We start from the raw sequence: 21587 nt of genomic DNA, 5'->3' as shown, positions 1-21587 counted from the left end.
CAGTTTTTTTGTTGTCAGTGTCTCAGTACGTAGACGGTAACCTCAGAAGTTAACGCTGGCTTTGCTGTCAGAATAAATAAGCACAAATTGGTTGAGAAAGTTGAGGCAGCGTGGGGTGCCAGACCGTAATTACCGAAGCTCCTCCAGGTTGTGTTCGAAGGGTTTGCCACCGAAATGAAAAGCTCCTGCGCTTCTGTTCCCTCAGGGTGATTGCGAAGGTAAAAACCTCCCGAGCAGTGGCAGCCCGGGCAGTTTGCTGAGTCAGGCGTCTTCCCCGCTGCAGCAGAGCTGCCTTTGTGGGTAGCAACGTGTGGAGGCATTGCCGGCCTGACCGACCCAAACAACTCTGCTGCTGCCGGTAGTAAGTGAAAGTGTTGAGCTGGGCACTGAAGCCAAGTGAGTAAGGAAAATCAGCTCGTTATCCTTGACAGGACAGAGGGATGGCTTATTTTCTGGAGAGGATCTTCAGTTGTTGTTTTACCCTTGGCGGCTAACCTCGTGATTAATGTAGAAGTAACATAGATAAGTACCCACGTTAACATACTAATGAGTTGCCTGCCTTGAGTGATTTGTTGTGGCATCTAACTGCTTCTTCTCTTCCTTCCTTTTTGTCACCCTGCAGTGTTCTGTGCCAAGGTCTTTGTGGCTAGGCTGCTCCAACCTGGTAGAGAGCATGTGCGCACTGAGATGCCTGCAGAGCATGCCCAGTGTCAGATGTCTCCAGGTGCCTTTCTTCTTTCTTGTTGTAAATGTTATGCGTATGCTGTTGAACATTTGTTAAAACTCTCAGGACTCTGTTTAATCAAATTGTTAAGTCTGCTAAATGTTTGTTGTGCAACCCTTTTCTGAAATCTTCTACTTAACTCCATTGTAGGAGCGAGTCTTAAGGGGGCTTTCTGTACAGAAGGTTCTTGCGGGGGGTGGTGAGAGTTTGTGTTTTATTGCCTGTTTACTGAAGTTGTGATATAAGTAGCATAGTTCTGCATGTTGCCTGCTACCTTTTGCTTTCTCATTTAATTTAAAAGATAACGTAATGAGCTTTGCCATTTCTCTTAAATTGCAATGAACTGACTAGCCTGTAATATTTGTGTGATTTAATTTGGAAAGGATAAGCTTTCTTTTCTACTAAGTGTGATCTTGGTTATAGCCTTATGTTACAGTTGTTGCGCATGTTTGAACGCAGAATAGTGAGCATGGAGTCCTGGGACTCTCTGGGTTACTCTGTTAACTGAGCTTCTCAACTTTTAAAAAGTGGAAAACAAGGGATGGGGGACTTACTCTTGCATAGAAGACCACTAGATATCAAGTTTTTTGTTGTTTTTCTGTAAACAGTAAGCTGTTGAAGCTGAGCCTGTGTAATTTATAGATGGGGGAATTGCTGCTCTTTCTTCACTGGCTTGGGAGGGGTTGAAAATGATAAAAACATTTCGATACCAGTTAACAGTTTTGAACTCCCAGGATATTTGCTTCAGAAAGAAAATGCATACTGTGTAGTAACTGTGGAACTTTGTAAAGTGCTTCTGAATGTAATATTTGTGGCAGAACTTAACTATTATTTAATACTAGTATCTTTTATAACATAATAGAGTTATTCACTGGTTCAATCTTTCATGTGTACAAAACGAATACTTAAATTGCTTTTCTGAATGAAAACTAAAATTGAGTTTTGCTTGCGGTCAGTCCATCTGAGTTCAGATACTGAATAACGTGAATGTCTTGCTTGGAGAGCAGCCATTTACTTATTTCAAGTGGCCTGCAAATGTGACTTTTGTTTCAACAAATTTGAATTTCAGAGTTAAAAATGTCTTCAAAATTTCTGCTAATATACAAACATGTTTTTCTATTTGAATGCTTTACATTTCCAATTTTGAAATACTGTTCAAAGGGGAGGGGAGATATGACCAAGTTGAAGATGGGTAATATAATTTTATAGAAATTGGGGCACTACTTCATGGCCAAATGATAGTTATAGTAGCTCCTTGTGGTCATGACAGGGCAAAATTGCAGAGGTTTGGCATCTGTTTGGGGAGTATTTACAAGCTAGTTCTAATAAGATCTTCCTGCTCTCTTTTCCTGATCCTTGGCATTCTCCCTCTCACTGGAAAGAGTAAAATAAAAGATTGTTCAGTGGGGATTCTGAAATTCTTTTCTCCTGGCACCTAACTTAGCAGTGGCCAGAGAGCATCTCGGGATTGTTCAGCAAGCTGCCGTAGCTGTTTCTGCGATGGGTGGTGGTGCTGGGAGTAGGTTGGATGGGGTCTGGCGGGGTGGGTCAGGAGTTACTTCAAGGCTCGTTACTGAAGCCCGGGGAGGGATGTGAGCAGGGAGCTTGAAACAGCCACTGCTTTGCTCTCACGTGTTCTTCGGTGCAAAGACCTGTGGTTGCAGTCCTATGCTGGCCTGTGTCATCTTTTTTTTTCTTTTTTTTTTTTTAACCTCCTTTCTGCCTGGTTCTTGAATTTTACTTTTAGTAACCGTCTTTCAGACAGTAGGTGTAATCTTGATTTCGTGGCCGACACGCCTTGGGGAGGGCTAGCTGCTGGGACACTTTCCCCAGGGAAATTCGAGCGTCAGGCGAGGGAGCTCCTTGAGGAGCTCAGGTTCCCCAGTGCAGGCGAGGTGTGCGGTTCTTGAAGTCCTGCTTTGGGAATTGCACGAACTCCTTAATGATGAAATGGAGAGCTTTATGACCACCCCAGGTTTCTTACAAATCAGCTCTTTGGAAATTTCTCATCAGTTAGCACGTTACGGCAAATGAACTTTTTTTCTTCCCCTCAGTTGAACTTTTTAATTAAAGCAATATTACAGTTGGAAAAAAAGGCAACTGTATTTTTAGTTGAAATAACAGTAAACCTATTTGTTACAAACACTTTATTTTCTTTCTCTTACAGTGTCTGTCAGTAGGTACATAGTAGTTAACTGTAAGTTGAACAAGTGAAAGCTCAGACCAGACTGGGCAGTAGAATAATCGATGCAGAACACATGCTGTTACAAACTTCTGTTCACAGTATTGACTGCAGGACAAAATACAATACAGTTTGTTCGTGAAGATACTGCTTTATACACAAGTTTTTTGTAAACCTGTTATTACACAGATGTGGTGTCATATATAATTAAAAATGATAGCTAATGCAGCTTTTATGTCAGGACGTGTCACTTTGACAAGTTTCTCAAACCTGTTTTGTTTTCACGAACTGTTACAGATCTGTCAGCTTTCATGAAAACTGCGTTTGAAGTACCAGTTAATTTGTGTCGGCTTTTCACTCCACGTGCTTGTAGGAATTTAAGAATCTCAGAACATCTGAAACTATATAATAATAACAGCTAACAGGGCTAACAAATTTTAGCAATAAAATACCTTGCTGCAAGGGCAACCATGCTGGGTTGAGGTTGTTTTGGAGCTCTGGGGAGCTCAGAGTGGGGAAAGAAACAATTTTGTGTATCCAGCCTGTTGCGCTTGAGGAGGTACTGAGGAGGGATTTCACCGGGGCGTTTGGCCCCTCCACAGGTTTTAGGGCCTTTGCTTTTCTGCTGGCTGCACCTCCTACTGAGTTTTTCAGAGGATAAGAGGGATAACTGTCCTAAGCAGATACCTGTGGGGCTACTTTGTAAGGTGTAGACACTGTTTTTGTTGATTTAAATTTCATTCCAAAATAAAGATGTTTTGAAAAATTAAAAAAAGGTCTAAATTTGTAGAACTCCAACCAAGAATAAGAGGCTTTGAATTCTTTAGAAGCATCTGTGGGGCATATTTGAAAACGAAAAAAGGTTTCTCCTTTCAAGCATGTGACTTGATGAATGCCCGAAGGAGAACTTGGAAGTGAAAGCAGCACCAGCTGCTTTTCCCCGTTTTTTAATTTTGGTACCTTCATTGTTTCTTGAGCTGTAAGCCCACATGTGAAGAACAAGTAGGGCATATATATACATCAGGAGATCTTATTTCTGTAGCACACATTCAGTTAGCCTAATGATGATTAATAGGAAATTTAAGAAGGGAAATAAAAAAGCCATTCCATGATTCATGGAAGTTATCTGGGAGTTCTATCTGTTATTTTTGTGTGTTGTGTGTGTAGAGTAATTAGTGAATGGACTAGAAGGAGGGGAAAAAACCCTAGTCTTAAATTGGGTGCCTTACGTAGAATTTCTTCAGGAAGCTTTGTTCAATCTTTTTCAGTCTTGTTCAATCTTTTTCAAATGTCTGCGCTTCAGGAGTATTCTGCCTTCAGTCTGAAAGAAAAAAGCAGAGACTAGATTTACTCTTGCCTTTTCATAATGTTGTTAGCAATCACTGAACCGAAATAGACCCTTCTAAAATCAAACTGTAACGTCTAAGCACGTATCCTCTGATGCCAGTGTGGTGCGGGTGGTGTTCCAGTTCTCCACAGTTAGTCTGGTTTTGTAGTCTGTGCTTTTTATCATGCAGTAAAATAGCTTCATAGTTCCTGCAGTTTACTGGAGAAATATTTACTTTCTACATTAAGTGAGCTGTTAGTGAATGGAGAAGAGAGATAGGTAATTTGTTAAAAAAATACTTATTCTTGTTTGCGGTCCTTGAAGCCTGCTCTTATCTATTCTGATTTGCAGCGTAATTAATATTATTTGGAAATAAACTCCTTGATGCTTGCCATCACTTATTATGGTATTGAAAGCATATGTTAAATGCGAGCTCATAGTATTTGAGACGACTGTGGATTCTGAGGCCTTATTTTTAACTACGTAATTATCTTTAATAATGTTTTTGTAGCAAGGAGCTTACCATTGTGAATGCACTTGGATTTAGATAGCTTCTGGTTTTATCCTCTTTGCTATGGATTTGGCAGAAGGCTTAAAAGCATACTGATCTCTTATTTTTAGGTGTTTAGGGAAACTGGTTCTCTTACCAGTTGTGTAATGCAACCGTAGGGATGCATCACCTTCCATGGTTTCATCCCCATGCTGAAGGTATTTTGTCACGCGGATTTGAGAAATAGCTCCAACAGCGCTGTAATGCAAAGAGGAACGTCCAGTGTTCTTAGTTCTGCAAGTAAACATCTCCAGTGTGAATTGAAGACTAATCATTAAGCAACAGAAGATAAGTACTCAGACGTCGCTTTGAGTTATTGCACAATGTAGCATGTGATGAAATAATGCTTGGGGAGTAAATTGTTAGATAGATGTAATACAATTAACCTAGTAACCAAATGCTGCTCACCCAACTCTTTCTACCTTGTGTTCAGTTGTACTTTTCCTTGACTTTTTTTAGAGATCATCATATCTCTCTTTTAACTCTTTTTTTTTCCTTCTTTCTTTTTCTTACTTACTTAGACGTGCCCCAACATGTTGGTTTTTTTCCTACACCTATTGCCCTTAAAAGTTTTCAGTTTAATTTTATGTAGTGTCCTGCTCTGCCTTTATTGTTCACATGTTGGCTGTGTAGCTTGGAAGCTTTAACAGAGCACTAATTCACTATAGGAACAATAAACTTCTCGCTTCCAGTGTGAGAAGTTGACGTCTTCCTCCCAAAGCCAGATCTTCCAATTCATGCGGTGGCTTTCTCAGACTTGAAGCTACCCCGACAACTCCCCCGCCTCTTTGCCCGGTGTCCCTAGGCTTGCGATAGCTGGCGCGCTTTGCTTCTCCTCATCTTCATCCTTGACCTCACCACAGTGGGACGTCTGGCTCTCTAGGTTTTCCTTGATCTGCGTTTTCATTCTTCCACCACGTGGTCCTGGTGGTGGACAAGCAGTAGGAAGGTGACATTGACTTAGTTTTCCTGCTTATAGATTAGTACAAGAGCGTATTGATTTACTCCCCATAACCGGAAGCTCTCTTCACAAAAATGAGGTCTTGAAAGCCTTTTGAATTGGCCAGTTCATAATTTACTAGTCTGTAGAAGAACTTACTATTTGCCAGTAGCAAGTGGAGTTCGGGAGCTGGGTTTTAATATTTAGTATTTTAATATTCTGGATTTTAATATTTATTCCTCAAAATAGCATTCCCCGCAAAGTAAATTATTTGTTGGCAGTAAGGAATCTTAGTGCTATCACAGCTGAGCCGAACCACAAAAAAGGAAGCTTATCTTTCTATTAATTGATAAGATACAATTTAGCATTAACTTGCTTATTCATTCATATAGAGCTTCTGTCGGTTGATGCTTCTATTTGTATACTGGAAGGAAATAAACAAAGGGAAACTATAGTTGGAAAAATTGTATTTGAAAGCTAAGAATTCTGATTTATTGACATGGAAACTTCATCGTCCTTTTTTCACAGTAGAAATTCAGACACAGACATGATGCAGTGTTATTGAAATGACAATGAGTGCAGTAGGTGCATTCTACTAAAACCTTTTCCTATGGTGCATGAAATCACAAATCGGAAAATGATGAATAGCTCGTCGCTGTGTAGTCTGCATCCTTTTGAAAAATGTTATTCTTCTCTGCTGCTGTTAAAATGAGTTGTCATAGCCAGACGACCGCTTTGCTGCTTCTGTTAGGTTTGAAGTAATTTACAAATACTTCTTTGACATGTTTTCTGGTATTTTGCCTCAAAACAGTGGGACTGTTACCATTTCTTTTTGGAAACGCTCCAACAGGTCCATTAAAAATAAATGCATATTTCATTTCTTTTATTTAAAGGAACAGAGTGTTCTCTTCAGTATCTGAAATATTTGTGCTTGTCCTTCTATTTTAAACAGACTTTTTTTCTGAGGCAGAAAGCTTTAGAACTAAGCATAGTATTGTAGAAGCAATTAAAGATACTCGTGGTGTAGAAGCAATTAAAGACACCCATGCAGTAAGCCTGTTGCCATTTTGTGCGGGGAGATGGTCTGAGTTACCCAGTCATTAGATCTGATATAAAAATGTCCAGTTTTCCCTCTGTTAATTGGCATCAGTGCTTCCCAGTATTGCTGGTTCTGCCTGAAGGTAGAGGCTCCTCTCAGAATTAATAATAGCAGTTTGCATTTTGCTTTCAGCAGTTTCTCAGAACATCCTTTAGTTCTTAGTATGTGTGTGTTGCAGACTCTGAGGACTGATGTGACGACTCAGTTTGGTGTTAGCTTCGTGTATTACAAGTATTTTCAAAGGGTAACTTTGCATTTTGCCCTTCTTTTTTCTCTTGTTCTTCAGTTCTTGGCCATCCTGGTGGTCTCTGCCAAACCACACTCCAGGTTCCCAGTGTATTTCTTGTAGAGGAGCGCCCAAAACTGAGGCTGCTGCTGCCCACATGGTCTCAGGAGAGCCTGGCACGGCTGTGGCTGCAGGCTCGTACAGGGGCAGGAGCTTGTTGTGGTGCTGCCTCATGGTGTGGCTGTGGCCTTGTTATAGGTCTAGATGCCAACAAGATAAGTAAGTGTAAAATTCAGGGATTGTATATTTTTTCTAAGCACGATTTCTTATCTGAAGGAAAGTGTTATGATAAGCACTTTTTTTGGTCATCCTTTGTGTGTCTGAGTTTTAGGACTTTAATTATTAACTAGGCCTGTTCTTAAGGGCAAGAAGAGAGACCTTCTCTTTATTGGGTCAGTTCATATTGTTTATTTTTAAGTGGAAGAGTGGTTACTTACTAAATTACTTTAAACTTCAGCCAGTGAGCTGGTATTGAGCTACAATCCTTTTTAGTTTCCTTAGCTGAGGAGCAGAAGTGTGTTCCCTGACGTCAGAAGACTAGCAAATGGAGTAACTATCGGTAGGTTTTGGTTCCTGATTTTCCCCAGCCACGACGCACATCAGTCCCGTGTAGCTGACCACGGCTTCAGCTGCCTGGGTGGGGCTGTGTCCCTTGGGGCGAGTGGTCCGCGCGCAGCCCGTGGCCGCTGCGGGCTGGGAGGCGAGAGGCAGCTGCAAAACCACTCGCCAGGTCGGGGTCATCTGCGGTGGCCTCTCCAGGGTGGGGCTGGTTGGTGCTGCCAACCACCATCCTTTCTGCCTGCGAGTAAGGGCTTCGCTGGCATAAACAACTTAATACGTACGAGTGCTTTTTTTGGACTTTGTTGTTTTCAGCAGTTTTTAGAGAGTGCGGAGGATCATGCGCTTCATCAACAAGCTGCAGGCTTGCTCAAACACAGGAGTGACTCAGGAGTCTGATTTTTCTTTCTAAACAACTTTTCAAGTTATTTCACCTGTGGCTCTTAGTTGATGGGCAGTTCTCTCACCCTAGTCTTTTCTTCAGAAGTTGCCGGTATTCAAAACTTAGTAATTTACTTAATAATCAACTGCTGTCTGCTGCAGAAGGGACTTCTGAGCCTAGAAAAAGTAACTTGAGCTTAGAGATCTTGTTCTTACTCCTTCAAGTGACTTGCTAGGCTGCCTTTTCTTAGTATTTCTCTCTTGTGCCATTTCAAGATCACAATCTATCGTCTTTCAGACTGCGAAGGGTAGGTCCCTAAGGAGGCAAGTACATTTTTTCATGATGGATTCCTGTATCAGCACAAGATATTAGAGCTTACCTCAGTAAATCCAGAGCTGTTGCTTATAGCTGCAACAGATGAACATAATTTCAAACATAAATTTGTGTTCCTTAGAAAAGCTAACACAATCACATTAAGCTTAATATAATTCATAAGCAGTGGGCAAGAGCTGTTATGTCTGATACCTCTTATGCATCTGCAGAAGACTACATCTTTGAGTGGAGAGATATTATTAGCCACACTTTTCTGCTTATGCTTTTTCAACCTCCTTTGGAAAAGAGAATTTTTTAGCTGTCTGATGCTGCTACAGTGCCAAGAAATTTGCGAGGTGACGTGCTTTGCTCTTGTAGTAGTGCCATGCTTATGCTGGGACAGTGTGAAATCTTTCTTAGGAGGGGAGAAAGAAATGGGAGACAGTCTATTCCAGGTGTGTTTGATATCGTCCTCTTCCTTGCAGGTGTTTGGTCTATTTCCCACAGAAGAATTTTCAAGGAAACAGAAAAATATAATCAAATATCTCCCACTAAGGTTGCAATTACATTTGTGCAATATCTTCACACAGCACTGTGAGACTTCTTGTCAGAAACGTCACTGGCAGGAGAATCCCTCAATTGTGAGGGATTAAGTGGCAGTCTTGCTACGTGTGCTATGATTTTGCCGATATTAATGGTTCTACTCAGAGTCATCATCATAAGGACATTTATTCTTCCACTGTGAAAAACTCCTGGGGTGCTTAGTAGGCAGGTCGTTCCGAAGGTTCCCTGGGCCTTCTTTTCTTGCATCCAGTGGGTTGTTCTGTAGGACTTGAAGGCTGTGGGCTACGAGAGTCTTCACGTACACAGTTTGGGTGTTGTGATCCTTTGAAATGGTGGTAGAATCCAAATAAACCAAAGGAGGTGTTGGAGTCAAGGACAGGGCAGCTGTCCACAAGCCCGACAGCAATAGTCAGCAAAATTAACCAATACCCATCTCGAGTATGGAAGAAGTGGTACAGCAGAGAAAGAATAAACTACAATCAAGACGTTTTTCTTCTTTGAATAATATTTCTGTAGCAAAATGATCATGTTTGCAAAGCCCCGCTACGGAAAGGCATTACTTTGTGGCACTGGATGGTCTCCCAGTGCTTCGGACAAGTGGATTTTACAGGTACTTCAAAAGTTTTGAGTTGACTTTATTGCCCTAGGGCAATAATACAGGTTGTCTTCATGCCAACCTTTTCACTCACTTTAAGTGTTGGATTTTGTTCAGTGGCATTGCACCAGTGTTTTTAGAAACGAAGCTGTTGAAGCTGAACTTCACTTTTCAGTTCTTACATGTTTTTTGCATTCCTCAAGTTCACGCAGTTTTTGCTGCAGTTATTAAGCCAGGCTTTAGAGATGATCCAAGCACATTTCTAACCTGCTTGGGCTTTTTAGTTATTTTTTATATCTACTCCAGAAAAAAAATCTAAATAAATAAATGCTGAATATTTACTATAAAGTGTATGAATGCAGACAGCTTTTAGCATGTCTGTGGACACTTCAGCTGTTCTTGCCTGTTGTAGCTGATAGTTGTTAAACATCATTGTAGTGAATGCATTAGGGCTGTTAGAGTTTAAATTTGATAGAAAATACAGAAGAAATAAATTATTTTTTTTTAAAAAACCCTTATGATTGAAAGTGAGCTTTAGAATTCTCTCTATAAGTTACTCAGTAGTTGATAATTAAATTTCCTACTTGCAAAATCACTTAAAAAAGAATCAAATGAAAGTATCTTTAAAGTTGTCTGTGTTACAGCCTGCCCAGAGAGGTGGCTGAGTCACCATCCCTGGAGGTGTTTGAGAGACGGGTAGATGTTGCGCTGAGGGTCATGGTTTTGTGGTGTCAATAGGGCTAGGACAAAGGTTGGACTCGATGATCTTGAGGGTCTCTTCCAGCTAAAAACGTTCTATGATTCTATGATTGCGGAATTTGAACGCACACTTGAACTCTGAAAGTTGTAGTGCTTTTGAAGACATTTGAACTAGGGAATTTATTCAAGGCATATAAAGCCAAAGAAGTATTTACCGTAGTGTTACAGGAATGCGCGTACAGTTCTGTACACTTAGCTCAGGTTGTTAGAGCAAATGTAATCTCCAAGTGTCAACTGTATATGCAAGTATGTGTTTGGGGAAAAATTATGAGAATTAGGCCAAATGCCTTTGAATTCAGTAACTGATTAGTAACAGCGCAGGATGTCTGCTGCTAAGCCATTGTCACCACTCTTCTGTAGGGACTTTTGTATTGTCCTGCAGCATCTATTAAATTCTTTTTGAGCCCTGCTCACTTCAAAGTTATCCTTCAGTGCAGTTTGTCGAAAGCCCTTTCAGATTCTGGATCAAGCCGCCGAAACCATCGGTGGCGCTCTGTGCCACGCTCTGCTTTTACTCAGAAGTAAAAGGACCGTACAGCAGTTGTCCCGTTGAGGGGACATCGAAGCCAGCTGTCTTCAGGAGGCAAGGAGATGGTTGCTGGCGTTCTGCGCTGGCCGCAGCTTTGGTTTCAAGGCTTCGCTGCACAGAATGCTGGTTTCAGCTCTGCCCTGCCTTTTCGATCCGCTGCCCTGGGCAGCAACTTCCCACCTTTTGTTTACGCCCCTATGAGATGGTGCGCTGTCACGTAACACAAGTGTGATACGGATTAAAAATAATCTTCCAAAAAGAGGAACCTGAGACTTCAGGCAACTGGTCCTCCCAGTCTCAAATCCTGTTCTGTAGTCTTAACAATGATGGGCTTTTTATAGGCATCAGCTGTATCTTGAAGTTGTAGGGGGAGAAGTGGTGCTGGCCTTACGGGTCAGGAGCACTTAGACATCCATTATATTAATCATGTGAGATCTAAATTATGCAATTGCACGTTCCTTTTAATACCTAGATAAAATCAGCACTCGAATGCAGAGTGTCTGGCTAACCCCAGGCAAGGCTGAGAGGAAATGGGAAAAAATGATGTGGGTATTTTTTTATATCTTGTATAACTGAAGGCTTCTTTCTTTAGCTGAAGTTAGCCTGCAGCCTTTTGTGAGATAAGGTTTTCTCCAGGTTTTTGGTTGCTTGGATGTCAGCAATTACAAAAACACGCTGAAATGGGTCATAAGCAAAAGATTATGTTTCAGACAATTAATGAGTGATTAGGATTTCCTGAATAGTAATGATGGATTGATATAGTTTCTTGAGTTGCCAAATCTGGAGTACGTTGCCATAGATCTTTGGAGGAAAAAAACCCCAGAACTTCAACAGCGTGGTGTTCTTTCTTGGAGTAGCTGACTGCTTTAAGCTTCAGTTTTGTTGAATATTTCATTGCGGTGGTTACTTTTTCTGTATTTCTTTTGTAAGCAAATACCTTATACTTTGCAAAAGACAAATAAATCTATTATTTCAGGCTTCTTAGTGTTTTTGAGTAACTTTTTCATAACTTTTACAGAAAAGGTTTGTGTAGAAGCCTCTTCAAAATCAGTTTTACTGATTCTTGGGAAAGAGCAAAAACCAAAGAATGAGAATAAATTCTGATGTAGTTCTTGTGGCCAGGGAAAGCAAGAAGGGATGTAAAGGAAGAAGTGCCACAATCTGGTCTTAGAAAAATTAGAGAAAATCCATAGGCATACTTGGAGGGAAGTATTAAATGTTTAATTGAAGCTTATAGCTTCTTTTGGTTCTCCAGTCCTAGTCTATTAGTACTTAATGCCAGTGAATTTGTGGCTGTGGGCTTGTAGTTGTTCAGAGTTGCTTATTTTTAAATTATTCTTCAGGTCTGTGTGCTTCGATACGCAGTATTTGTGTTTGTTGCTCAGCCACGTTTCTCAAGCTGGAAGTATGTGTGTGCCCTGCTTCTCTTCCTTCTGTTCCTGCGTGCTGCCTTGTGCAAGGGTTGAAGGGCTGCCGACCTCTTCTGGGTCTCAGGGAAAGAAAAAGGTAATAAGCACCAGTTGCGTGTTGTTAAACGGTGGTGGACGTGAGGGAAAAAAGTGATCGGGTTTTGAAAAAATGCCTTAATGATCTGGATCTTTAATTGTCTACGGCGTTTGGTGCCGTGCCCATTAATGTCTCGTTCATCACAGAGGTTGTTAGACGCCTTTCTGTTGAGGGGTGTGCCGGTCTGCTGGCCAGCACGTTGAGGTAACTAAATTTGGACACAGCTGGTTTCATGTGGAACCAGCGGCAGAGATCTGAACCCAGTTTCCCTCTGGGAATCTAGGAATAACCCTCAAAATATTTTAACTTTGCACCAGGCAGCCAAGTTGCAAATGTAGTTAATCTTAACATAGGCTAATTTATTTCTGAGGAATCTGAAGTCATCTAATTATTAGCTTAGCCTGAAATTTGCTTCTGAGATATTACTTACCCTACCTTTGGTTTGAAATACTTTTAACGGGCTGACGAATTGCCTAGGGGAGAGCAGCGTGGCTTCTGCCTTGTTTACCTGGGAACATAACGCAGAGAAAAACTTGTAGCTTTTGTACGCAGCGTTGTACGGTGTGAAAGTGTAGTTTGACTTGCACCTTGCCCCTGACTCAGGGTGTCCACGCGGTGAGAACTCTGAGAAGGACACTCCATTTGAGCTCCTTGGCTTGTAGAGGCTGCGCGCAAGCTGATTCGGGGCTTTGACACGTGAGTGTTGCCGTGGCAGTAGCGTGTCGCAGGGCTGCGGTGGTTACCTCTGAGATCTCTTGGCTGCTCGTGGAGCCCTTGAAGTCAGCTGCTGCTGGCGTGCTTCAGTTCCTTCCGTTAAGTGGTTCTGGTGCATGGACTAATTTGAGCAGTCAGCAGTGAAGCACAACTTTCTAAATAGTTTGTTTTCCTTGTACGAGTCCTATAAATGGATGAGTGCATCTGAAGAAGTGTCTTTGCATCTGCTCTGGAAGGAAGAAAAGTCACTGTAATCTTGAAGTTGATATGTTCCCCTCAAGTTTTCATCATGTTTTTTTAAGTACGAGAAGTAAAAGCTAAAGGGGCTCTCTACTTGGTATTGAGACAGTTTCTAACGTAGTAAATACTACTTAATGTGTCCATTATACAAAAAAAAAAAAAGGAAAACAAAAAAGCTTAGTATATCTAATCCTCCTAAGTACCTAACAAAATCTAGTTATTTAGGGTAGTGTTTTGGTGTAGCTGTAGATGTAGGTCTGAACAAATGGACAAGTGGAGCAGTGGCAGTTCTGAAAATGTGTTGCATTTACTTCAGTAGTTCCAGTGATTTCACTGTATAGGTAACACATTTTGAAGTTTCCCTTAAGTCTTAAATGTACAGAGAAAAAACTATTGTACTTCACAATGGATTAAGATTAGAAGTGAAAATGGTTTCTATCTAAACAGGTTTATTTGGAAAATTCATTAGATGAACCATTAGCAATATTGATAGTGTGAAAACAATAATAGTATTGTAGCTGAGAACTTGAGATAACTTCTCTTAATAATAAAAAGAAAAAGAAAAAGAAAACCAGTACCTTGCTTCCGGTGTCTGTAGACCTTTGTACAACCAGTTTATCGTAGTGATGTTTCTGATGATTCTAATGTAAACATTTTACTGTTAAAATTATTATTTGCAGATGGGTTTTCTTTTTTGGGGGGTTTGTACTCTAGAGATGTGAAAATTAATTCAGAAATATTTGTAGCAAACATGTTTAGGAAAGTAATTTCAACCATTTGCAGCTTATCAATGATAAGCCTGAGGACTGCTTCAATACGCTATTTAAATATTGAGATTTTTTTTGCTCTGGGCAAGAATGTGGATTGCTAATGTGCTGCACGCAGACGGTATCTGCCAAGAGAGGCTGAGTGACCATGTAGTTAAAGGCATGAACTGAGAGAGCCGAAAAACAAGCAACACTTGTAAGGCAAAGGTGTAATTAAACCTCCTGTTGGGCTGGAAGAGGGCTGCCAAGTCCAGCTGGTTAGAAAGTAAAGTAAGACGTGATCAGTAAGCCTCAGGTGCAGCATTGCAATAAGACTTGCTGGCTGCTCCTTACTGCTGGATGCTCCTTCACAACCTAAGATTTTTTTTTTTTTTTTTAAATATTAGTATTGATTCAAATTTGTTCAACAACCAAGTGGAGCTGAATGAGCAAGTAAGCACTGTGGAAGATGTTAGAGCAAGGCTTAACTTGGCCCCCAAGCCTTGCCTATCTGAATTTGAAACTGCGTTTGCCGTTTTTTTTTAGTAAGCTGCTTCTACAGAAGGCTAGTACTTTTATTTTGAGGAGCAGGCATAGAGAAAGTGATGAAAATATACATGTATTTGTGGCTCGATGCATTTATATTCAGCAAAATAGTTTGCATGATGTGTAAGTTTTGCGAGCCTCCATGGTTGGGTACTCGGAATGGTGCAGGGATGAGTCATCAAAATTGCTACAATTACACAATTCAGTACTCATTGTCCTTGTAAATTCAACATATTAAGGTAGGATGGATGCAGGCAGGTTTTGATTACTGACTCTTTACTCCAGACACTCAGAAAATTAAATGGGAGTTAAGATGTCTTTGAGACGGTTGCGCAAGCAGTGTGTTAGCCCTGATCCCGCAGTACCTGTTGAGGTAAGCCTGCCCTGAAGAAGTAACACGCTATTACGTATTTGCAAAAAGAATTAAAAAAAAGCCCAAACAAACCACAGATGACTTGAGTTGGCTGGCAGATCAAAAGTGACTTCCCCATCTCATTCCAGAAGCTCTACCTGCCACTGAAAACACTGCATGTCTCTTAGGATTGCAGGAGGTACATATTTTTTTTCCTAGTGATGTCAGCTTGCTGACTGGAAATACAGGGGTGCTGGTAAATAGCTGGTAACTTGGACAAAAGCGGCACGTTCTTTTTCTGGGTCTTATTACAGTTAAATTGACTGCTAGTTTAATCAGAGAATAATTTTTTTTTCATAGTAATCTTCATGACAATCTGTATTACAGCATTTTCTGAAGTTCTAAAAGCCAGCAGGGTGATATTGCTGCTATTTCCTGAGCAGTTGCGCTCTGCAGTTGGGGTATGAATTACCGAATGACCTGCTCTGCCAAGTAGTTTCAGACTCGGGTTAGTGCGTACAACTGCCTGTTAAAGGGCTGTGCCATCACCAAAAGCTCTGTGGTGGTGTCAGAGCCCTCGCTGTTTTGCGGAATTGGATCAGGAGAGTGATTCAGAACTGCTGGTCCTTTTCACGTCTAATTTGCGTTTAAGAACAAGTTACCTGGTTTAGGCCTCTGTAGACGCATCCTACGCTGATCTGACTTCGGAGATAAACTTCACGTTAAGTCAGACGTACTGAATACTAAGAGATACAGTTACGTATTTACAGAAGATCAGCAAATGAAGTTAAGATGAAGACTGATACTTCAGAAACAAAGTTAAAATAGTGATGCTAGTTGTCAGTCAGCATGATAAGTTGTTTAGTACTTGTATTCTGTTGAACCTGCAAAAATAACTGCTTGGGAACACTCAGGTGACTTGAGATTTTCTCTGAGCAGAGACAAGAGGTGGTGACTGTTGGTTTGGGGGAATTTATTGCTCAGCACAAAACTTTGTGAAGAACAGACCTGTCAGAGGTGTCAGACCAGACCCGTAAAAGCATTAGGTATCATTTAATTATGTTGTATCTGCAAGTCATGGTCAGTCTGTGGTGTTTGTTGGTAGCAACTTGAAACACAAACTGGGTAACTGCCTCCTGGTGCTGAATTTACCCTATCTCCTTGTAAACTTTGGGTGGTTAGTCAGAGGCCAGATAAAAATGACAGCTTATTTTCAGTGTGAGGGTTTGGTTTTGGCTTTTTGTTTTGTTTTGTTTTTTCTAATTTTGCCCTCAGCTGTTGGATCTTGGTAGACTCTTTTAGTATTTTGAGTATATTTTTGTTTGAATTTCCAGCAATAACTGCACTAAAATAAAACCGGGCAACTGGGACAACAGCTAGCTAGGTAAGAAATGAAGCGTATTGAGCCTAATTTGTGCAGATCCCTAGTGCTTACATAAATAGTTTAATTTAAGCTGAAACAAGCAGTTACTAATACAGATGTCAAATATAGACATGTTTATGGCAGCAGAGTTAATTTGCAAGTTGGAATTGAAGAATATCTCAAGTTGGAAAGGATCTATAAGGATCAGGTCCAACTCCCTGCTCCTCACAGGACTACCTAAAACTAAATCAAGTTTAACTTGATGAACCTTGGAGCTTTGTTTCCAGAGTGCTTTATAGTGACTGTGGGCAGTGGGTTGAGTTTGCCATCAGATATTTTTAGAAACTATTTGGAAGATCATTTGGCCGTGGGCTCTTTTCTCAAGGATTTATTTTATTATTTTTAATAAAGGCATGACTTAATTATCTCACTGAATTAAATAATAACTATATTAAAGGTGTATTTTATCTGGTTACATAGTTAATGGAGAAATGTTGCAAGGAACCGTTTTCGATAGGCAGCCTGAGTGAGGTTAAATGCACAGCTGGAGGTGTGGTGTTGCCGGTGCTGATTTCTCTGTGAAGCCAAAAATCTTTATTGTCCAGATTTGAATAACTGCCCTTACCTTTTAATGCTTAGTCCTTTAATGCAAGAATCCTTTATGTCGTTGCACTGTATATAGCCTATGGCTGCACTTCTGAAGGTATTTTTTGAAGTGATGACTCTTTGCAGCGGCTGGGATAAAGCTCCCTCTGTCTGGGACCACCTGTTTCTGACCTGGGCTTTGGAAGCGCTGCAGTATTTCTTTGCAGACTGGTGTTTATAGATCTTGAGGGGTGCGATAAGTGAGGGATTTGGTCCTTGCTGTGAAAAGTGTCGATTCGGATCTTGTGCAGTTTGTTAGTGATTCTCTACCTTGGTTTAGCGTTTGTGCTACAGTGTTTTAATTTATTAAGAGTCCCTCAGCGGTTAAAAGAAGAAAAATCCCCTCCTATCCCTGATCAAGTATCAAGATGTTAATAAACCCCGTTGAACCGATTCCTGGATTAGCAGATGGTGACCATTACATCCTAAGGAGAGGCTTGCATTCACTTTGAAATGTTTTAAGAAGTTTGGAGTTTTCTGGCTCTGTTAAAAGCTGGAAGCCACGAGGGACACACGCTCATTGCTTTTAGATGGTGAGGATGGTCACCCAGCTCTCCTCCTTACTGATGTGGTCCAGTTGTCACATAGGATGGTGGATTCCTCTCCTCTGCTGGGTGACTGTAATTAATACCTTCGGCAATCCTCATGCTGGCAGAGCTGGTTTCACAAGGCACTTTCGGTATACAGAGCTCAAGCTTAATCTGCTGTGTTTGGCTTCGTGATATCCAAGTATGTACGAGTTACAGAAGTTGAAGAACAAAAAAATAAAATCAGATGTAGACATGATTTGTTAAAAGAGATCAGAGCCTGATTAGCTGAACTGTTTTGATTAATTTTGCTTATTTAGTGATTTTAACTGAAATTTCCTGGTGTCTTTTCCAGTGAGTATGAATTCTGAAGATTTTTAAAGACTTAACTTGGTCTTTAACTCAGGTCAGAATTACTGGTGTAGTCTCAAGCACAGTGGGAAATAAAAGTCCTTGTTTTCTATGACTGCTCCTTTCATTATAGTCAAAAGTGTAATAATTGAAGGCTGCTATTCTTTTTTTCAAGGCAACACAGCTATTGGCTACTTTTGTTCATCCACCCTTTGTATCCTGTGAATCCATTCTTTGGTAGGGAAAAGTTGCCCATCAAAGAACCTTAGCAATGTTGTCTGCCTCGCTGGGTGCTGCTCCTGCAACTTGTGTGTCTTGTCCCAGTTCCCAGGATTACTGCTGTCACTTCTGTAATTGCTCTCTCGATACTGGAACTAAAACTGGGTTAAAGAACAAAGCTGCATCATGCTGTTTCCCTCCAGAGGCAATTAAGTGGCTTAAAGGCACTCCCAAGTCCTGAAGCATGGTGCCAACCCAAGCATTACCTGCCTACCACTAAGAGAAATCTGGTTAGCCCCTATGGCTTTAATTGATTTCTGCTACAAAAAGTGTGGCTTTTTTTTGTACATCTCGTGAGTGAGTTGAGCCTCGCAGGCTGAGTGCTGTTCATCTGCAGAAAAACTCAGGTGCTTTTGCACCTAATGTCTTCCAATCATACGTATATGGGAAATATTATGCTTGAGATCCCCATTTTAGTTGCTACCAGGTATCTAAAGATCTTAATTGAAACTGTGATTGATGAAATTTTATAATACCTACAGAATTTTTGGCCTTTGGGGATTGTTCATGGTTGTTTATATTTTTGGAAGCTTTGCATAATCTCCAAAGGAAATTAGCTTTGTGTAATTATGCATGTCAGTACCTCTTTCTCCCCAAGTAACTTTTGAACCCGTTTGTCATGTTCATCTGCATCTCATAGAAATCCCAAAGATTTGTGGTACTGTAGAGCAGAAAGACTAAGGGAAACTGGAAGTTACTGCAGAGCTGGGCAAGAAATAGGGGATGCAAATCTTCAGGAAACAAACCTTTAAAATTCTGGAGCTTGTAGAGCAGTTTGTAAGCTTTATTGCCATTGCTGGCCTTACAGTTAGTGAAAATAAACATAGAGGCTGTTTTCGGCATAACTTTATTCACTGGGGTTATAGCAACGATAAGGCAATGGAAAACATCTCTGCTTAGGCCCATTGTTATGGCTTTGCTGCTGCTGCCATTCTCAGTAGGGGATGGCGAGCGCTTATTCCAGGCTGACTAATTAAGGAATGAATGTTGGAAATAATCATTCTACTTTTACAAGAGCTGTGAGCAACTTAACAAAAATTTCTGGAAAAAATGAACTTATAAACAGGGTTAATTGACAATATTTAGAAGCTACTCTTCCACCGTGAGAAGCTGCTAGGCTCTTATGGTTGTGTGAGTGAAAAATCAAGCTGGTTCTTTCAGAGCCTGCAAGCACAGGTCGGTCGTATTGCAGAGGCTCACAGCTTTGCTGGGGTAACTGGTTTGCAGCAGGTCTTGATGCTGATCAGCAGCAGAGCTGCAGGGAAATGGAGAAGTCTGTGCTAATGCCACTTGAAAGCTGCTTGGTTTCACCTCAGCTAAGCCCCACCTGACTGCTTGCTCGCTCCCCCCCAGTGAGATGGGGGAGAGAACTGGAAGGATAAGAGTGAGAAAACTGGTGGATTGAGATAAAAACAGTTTAATGGGCAAAACAAAAGCTGTGCATGGAAGCAAAGCAGAACAAGGGGTTCACTCACTGCTTCCATGGGCAGGCGGGTGTTCAGCATCTCCAGGAAGGCTGGGCTCCATTGTGCCTGACGGTGACTTGGGAAAACAGACACCATTGCTCTGCATGTCCCCCCCTTCCTTCTTTCTCCCCAGCTCTGTATGCTGAGCAAGATGTCCTGTGGTCACGGACATCCCTCTGGAGCGCTGGGGTGAGCCGTGCTGGCTGTGTCCCCTCCCAGCTCCTTGTGCACCCCAGCCTGCGCGCTGGTGGGCTGGGCTGAGGAGCAGAAAAGGCCTTGACGCTGTGCGAGCACTGCTCAGCAGTGAGGAAAACATCCCTGTGTTATCAACACTGTTTGCAGCACAAATCCAAACCACAGCCACATGCTAGCTGCTGTGAGGAAAATTAACTCTCTGCCAGCCCAAGCCAGCACACCCGTGGGGGCAGCCAGCAAGGTAGCTTTCTGTGCAGGATGGGTGGGGTAAACAAGGTACAGGTTGAGAGAAGGGAACAGCAAGATGAAGAGTTGAACTTGTAGATGCGTATCGTCCTTCTTGCACAAGAGCTAGAAGACTTCCTGAGCAAGGACTAGTGACACCAGCTGTTAGGAATTTTGAAATTCTCCTTTTGCCAAGTGCTGTGGGTGTACAGGACAGATCAGAGTTGTCTAATTGCTTCTTCCAGAAAACAGGAGAGGATCCACCCAGTCTTCTTTTAGACTTGAGTCGGTAGGCTTAGTGCTTTAGAAACATGTAAGAGTCTGAGTTAGGATGTGTGTGATCTGGGGAATGACACCCAAAATTAAGTGTTTAAGACAGAAGCAGAGAAAATTTATTAGGGAGAGAAGATCATTCAGGGAAAACAAGCTACATATTTGGGAGCAGAAAGGGAAAGAATCATTGAGTCATTTTGATTGGAAAAGACCTTTAAGGTCGTTAAGTCCCACCATTAACCTAGCAACACCAGGTCCAGCAATAAAGAAGGAAGAATTAAGACCCTCAAGCTCTAAAACACAGTAGGGAAATATTCAGTGAGTTTAGGGTGGGAATAAAGAGAAAATGCAATAAACACTGTAGTAGTAGATACCATTAAATTAATGGTTAAAAACAGAAATACAACATGAAATTTCTAGCTGAAAAAAATCAGTCAGTGTAGTCTGCTCTCACATTCGTAGCCATGATGTTGAGAGGACATGGAAAGTAACTCTCAGCAGCAGCAGCGCCTGTGCCAGGTCACCCGTTTGTGACTCTAAGACACTGTTGTCTTGGCCAAGGCTGTGCTCTGATGCTCTGAAGGGAGAGGGACAAGTGGAGAGGGACAGGAGAAATGTGGTCCTACTTCTCCCTTGTAGCAGTGGAAGTAACCTCTCCCTGAAGCCCACTGCCCATTTTCCTTTACCCAGGCACAAGAGAGGCATGGTAGAATTGGGTAGGTGCACACCAAAGACAAAAACTTGCTCTGCAGTCTGCCTAACATGGAACTCTGATGCTTTTGGTGAAGTCTGTATTCTTGCACACTTTGCGTTGCAGTGCTTCTCTGCTACAGTTCTGTGTTCCTAGAATGAAAACATACAACATTTAGTTCTTAGCCTACGTCCCAGGGAATGTTAGCAATGATCTCTGAGATATTCCCCTATAAAGGAGTAGAAGAAAGCAATTACAAAGTCTTGCTGTGACCTACTGAAGGAAAGCTAGGTTGGGGCTAATTTGATGAAATGGGGGATTTCTGCTGAATATGCTGACCCAAGCCATCCATGTTTGACATTCTCAGTGAGAGCTCCTGTTCCTTGCTCTTACTGACAGGATCGATGCACACGTTTAGCCTTCAGCTGCAAAAGAGAATGAGATGTTCCTCGCTCATTTAAGGACATACTAATTGAAGACTCTGCTAACAACATGTAATCACTGCAATGAGTTTTTAAATAAAATAAAATTAAATTTAAAAATAAAATAAAAAATCCCTCCATAATACCTCAGAGAGTCACGTTTGCTTTCCAGAACAGTTTAAGGGGTGTGGGCCAGTTGGTACCAGTAAGGCCACGGCTGGTTTGTGCTCCCTCTTGTG

At 41.4% G+C, this 21587-nt stretch overlaps 1 protein-coding gene across 1 annotated transcript in view; it reads left to right on the top strand.

Moving 5' to 3' along the window:
• Window positions 1-628: 628 nt before the first annotated feature.
• Window positions 629-21587, top strand: part of FBXW11 (F-box and WD repeat domain containing 11) — a 56719-nt gene continuing 35760 nt past the window's right edge. Inside the window, exon 1 of the mRNA XM_009877946.1 lies at window positions 629-724. Within this exon, the coding sequence (XP_009876248.1) occupies window positions 674-724 (51 nt within the window). The 5' untranslated portion in view covers window positions 629-673. The remainder of the gene's footprint in view (window positions 725-21587) is intronic.

Source organism: Apaloderma vittatum, unplaced genomic scaffold, assembly GCF_000703405.1.
Source record: "Apaloderma vittatum isolate BGI_N311 unplaced genomic scaffold, ASM70340v1 scaffold1401, whole genome shotgun sequence".
NCBI lineage: Eukaryota > Metazoa > Chordata > Aves > Trogoniformes > Trogonidae > Apaloderma > Apaloderma vittatum.
The sequence above is the reverse complement of the archived record's forward strand: the minus strand, read 5'-3'. Positions and strand labels throughout refer to the sequence as shown.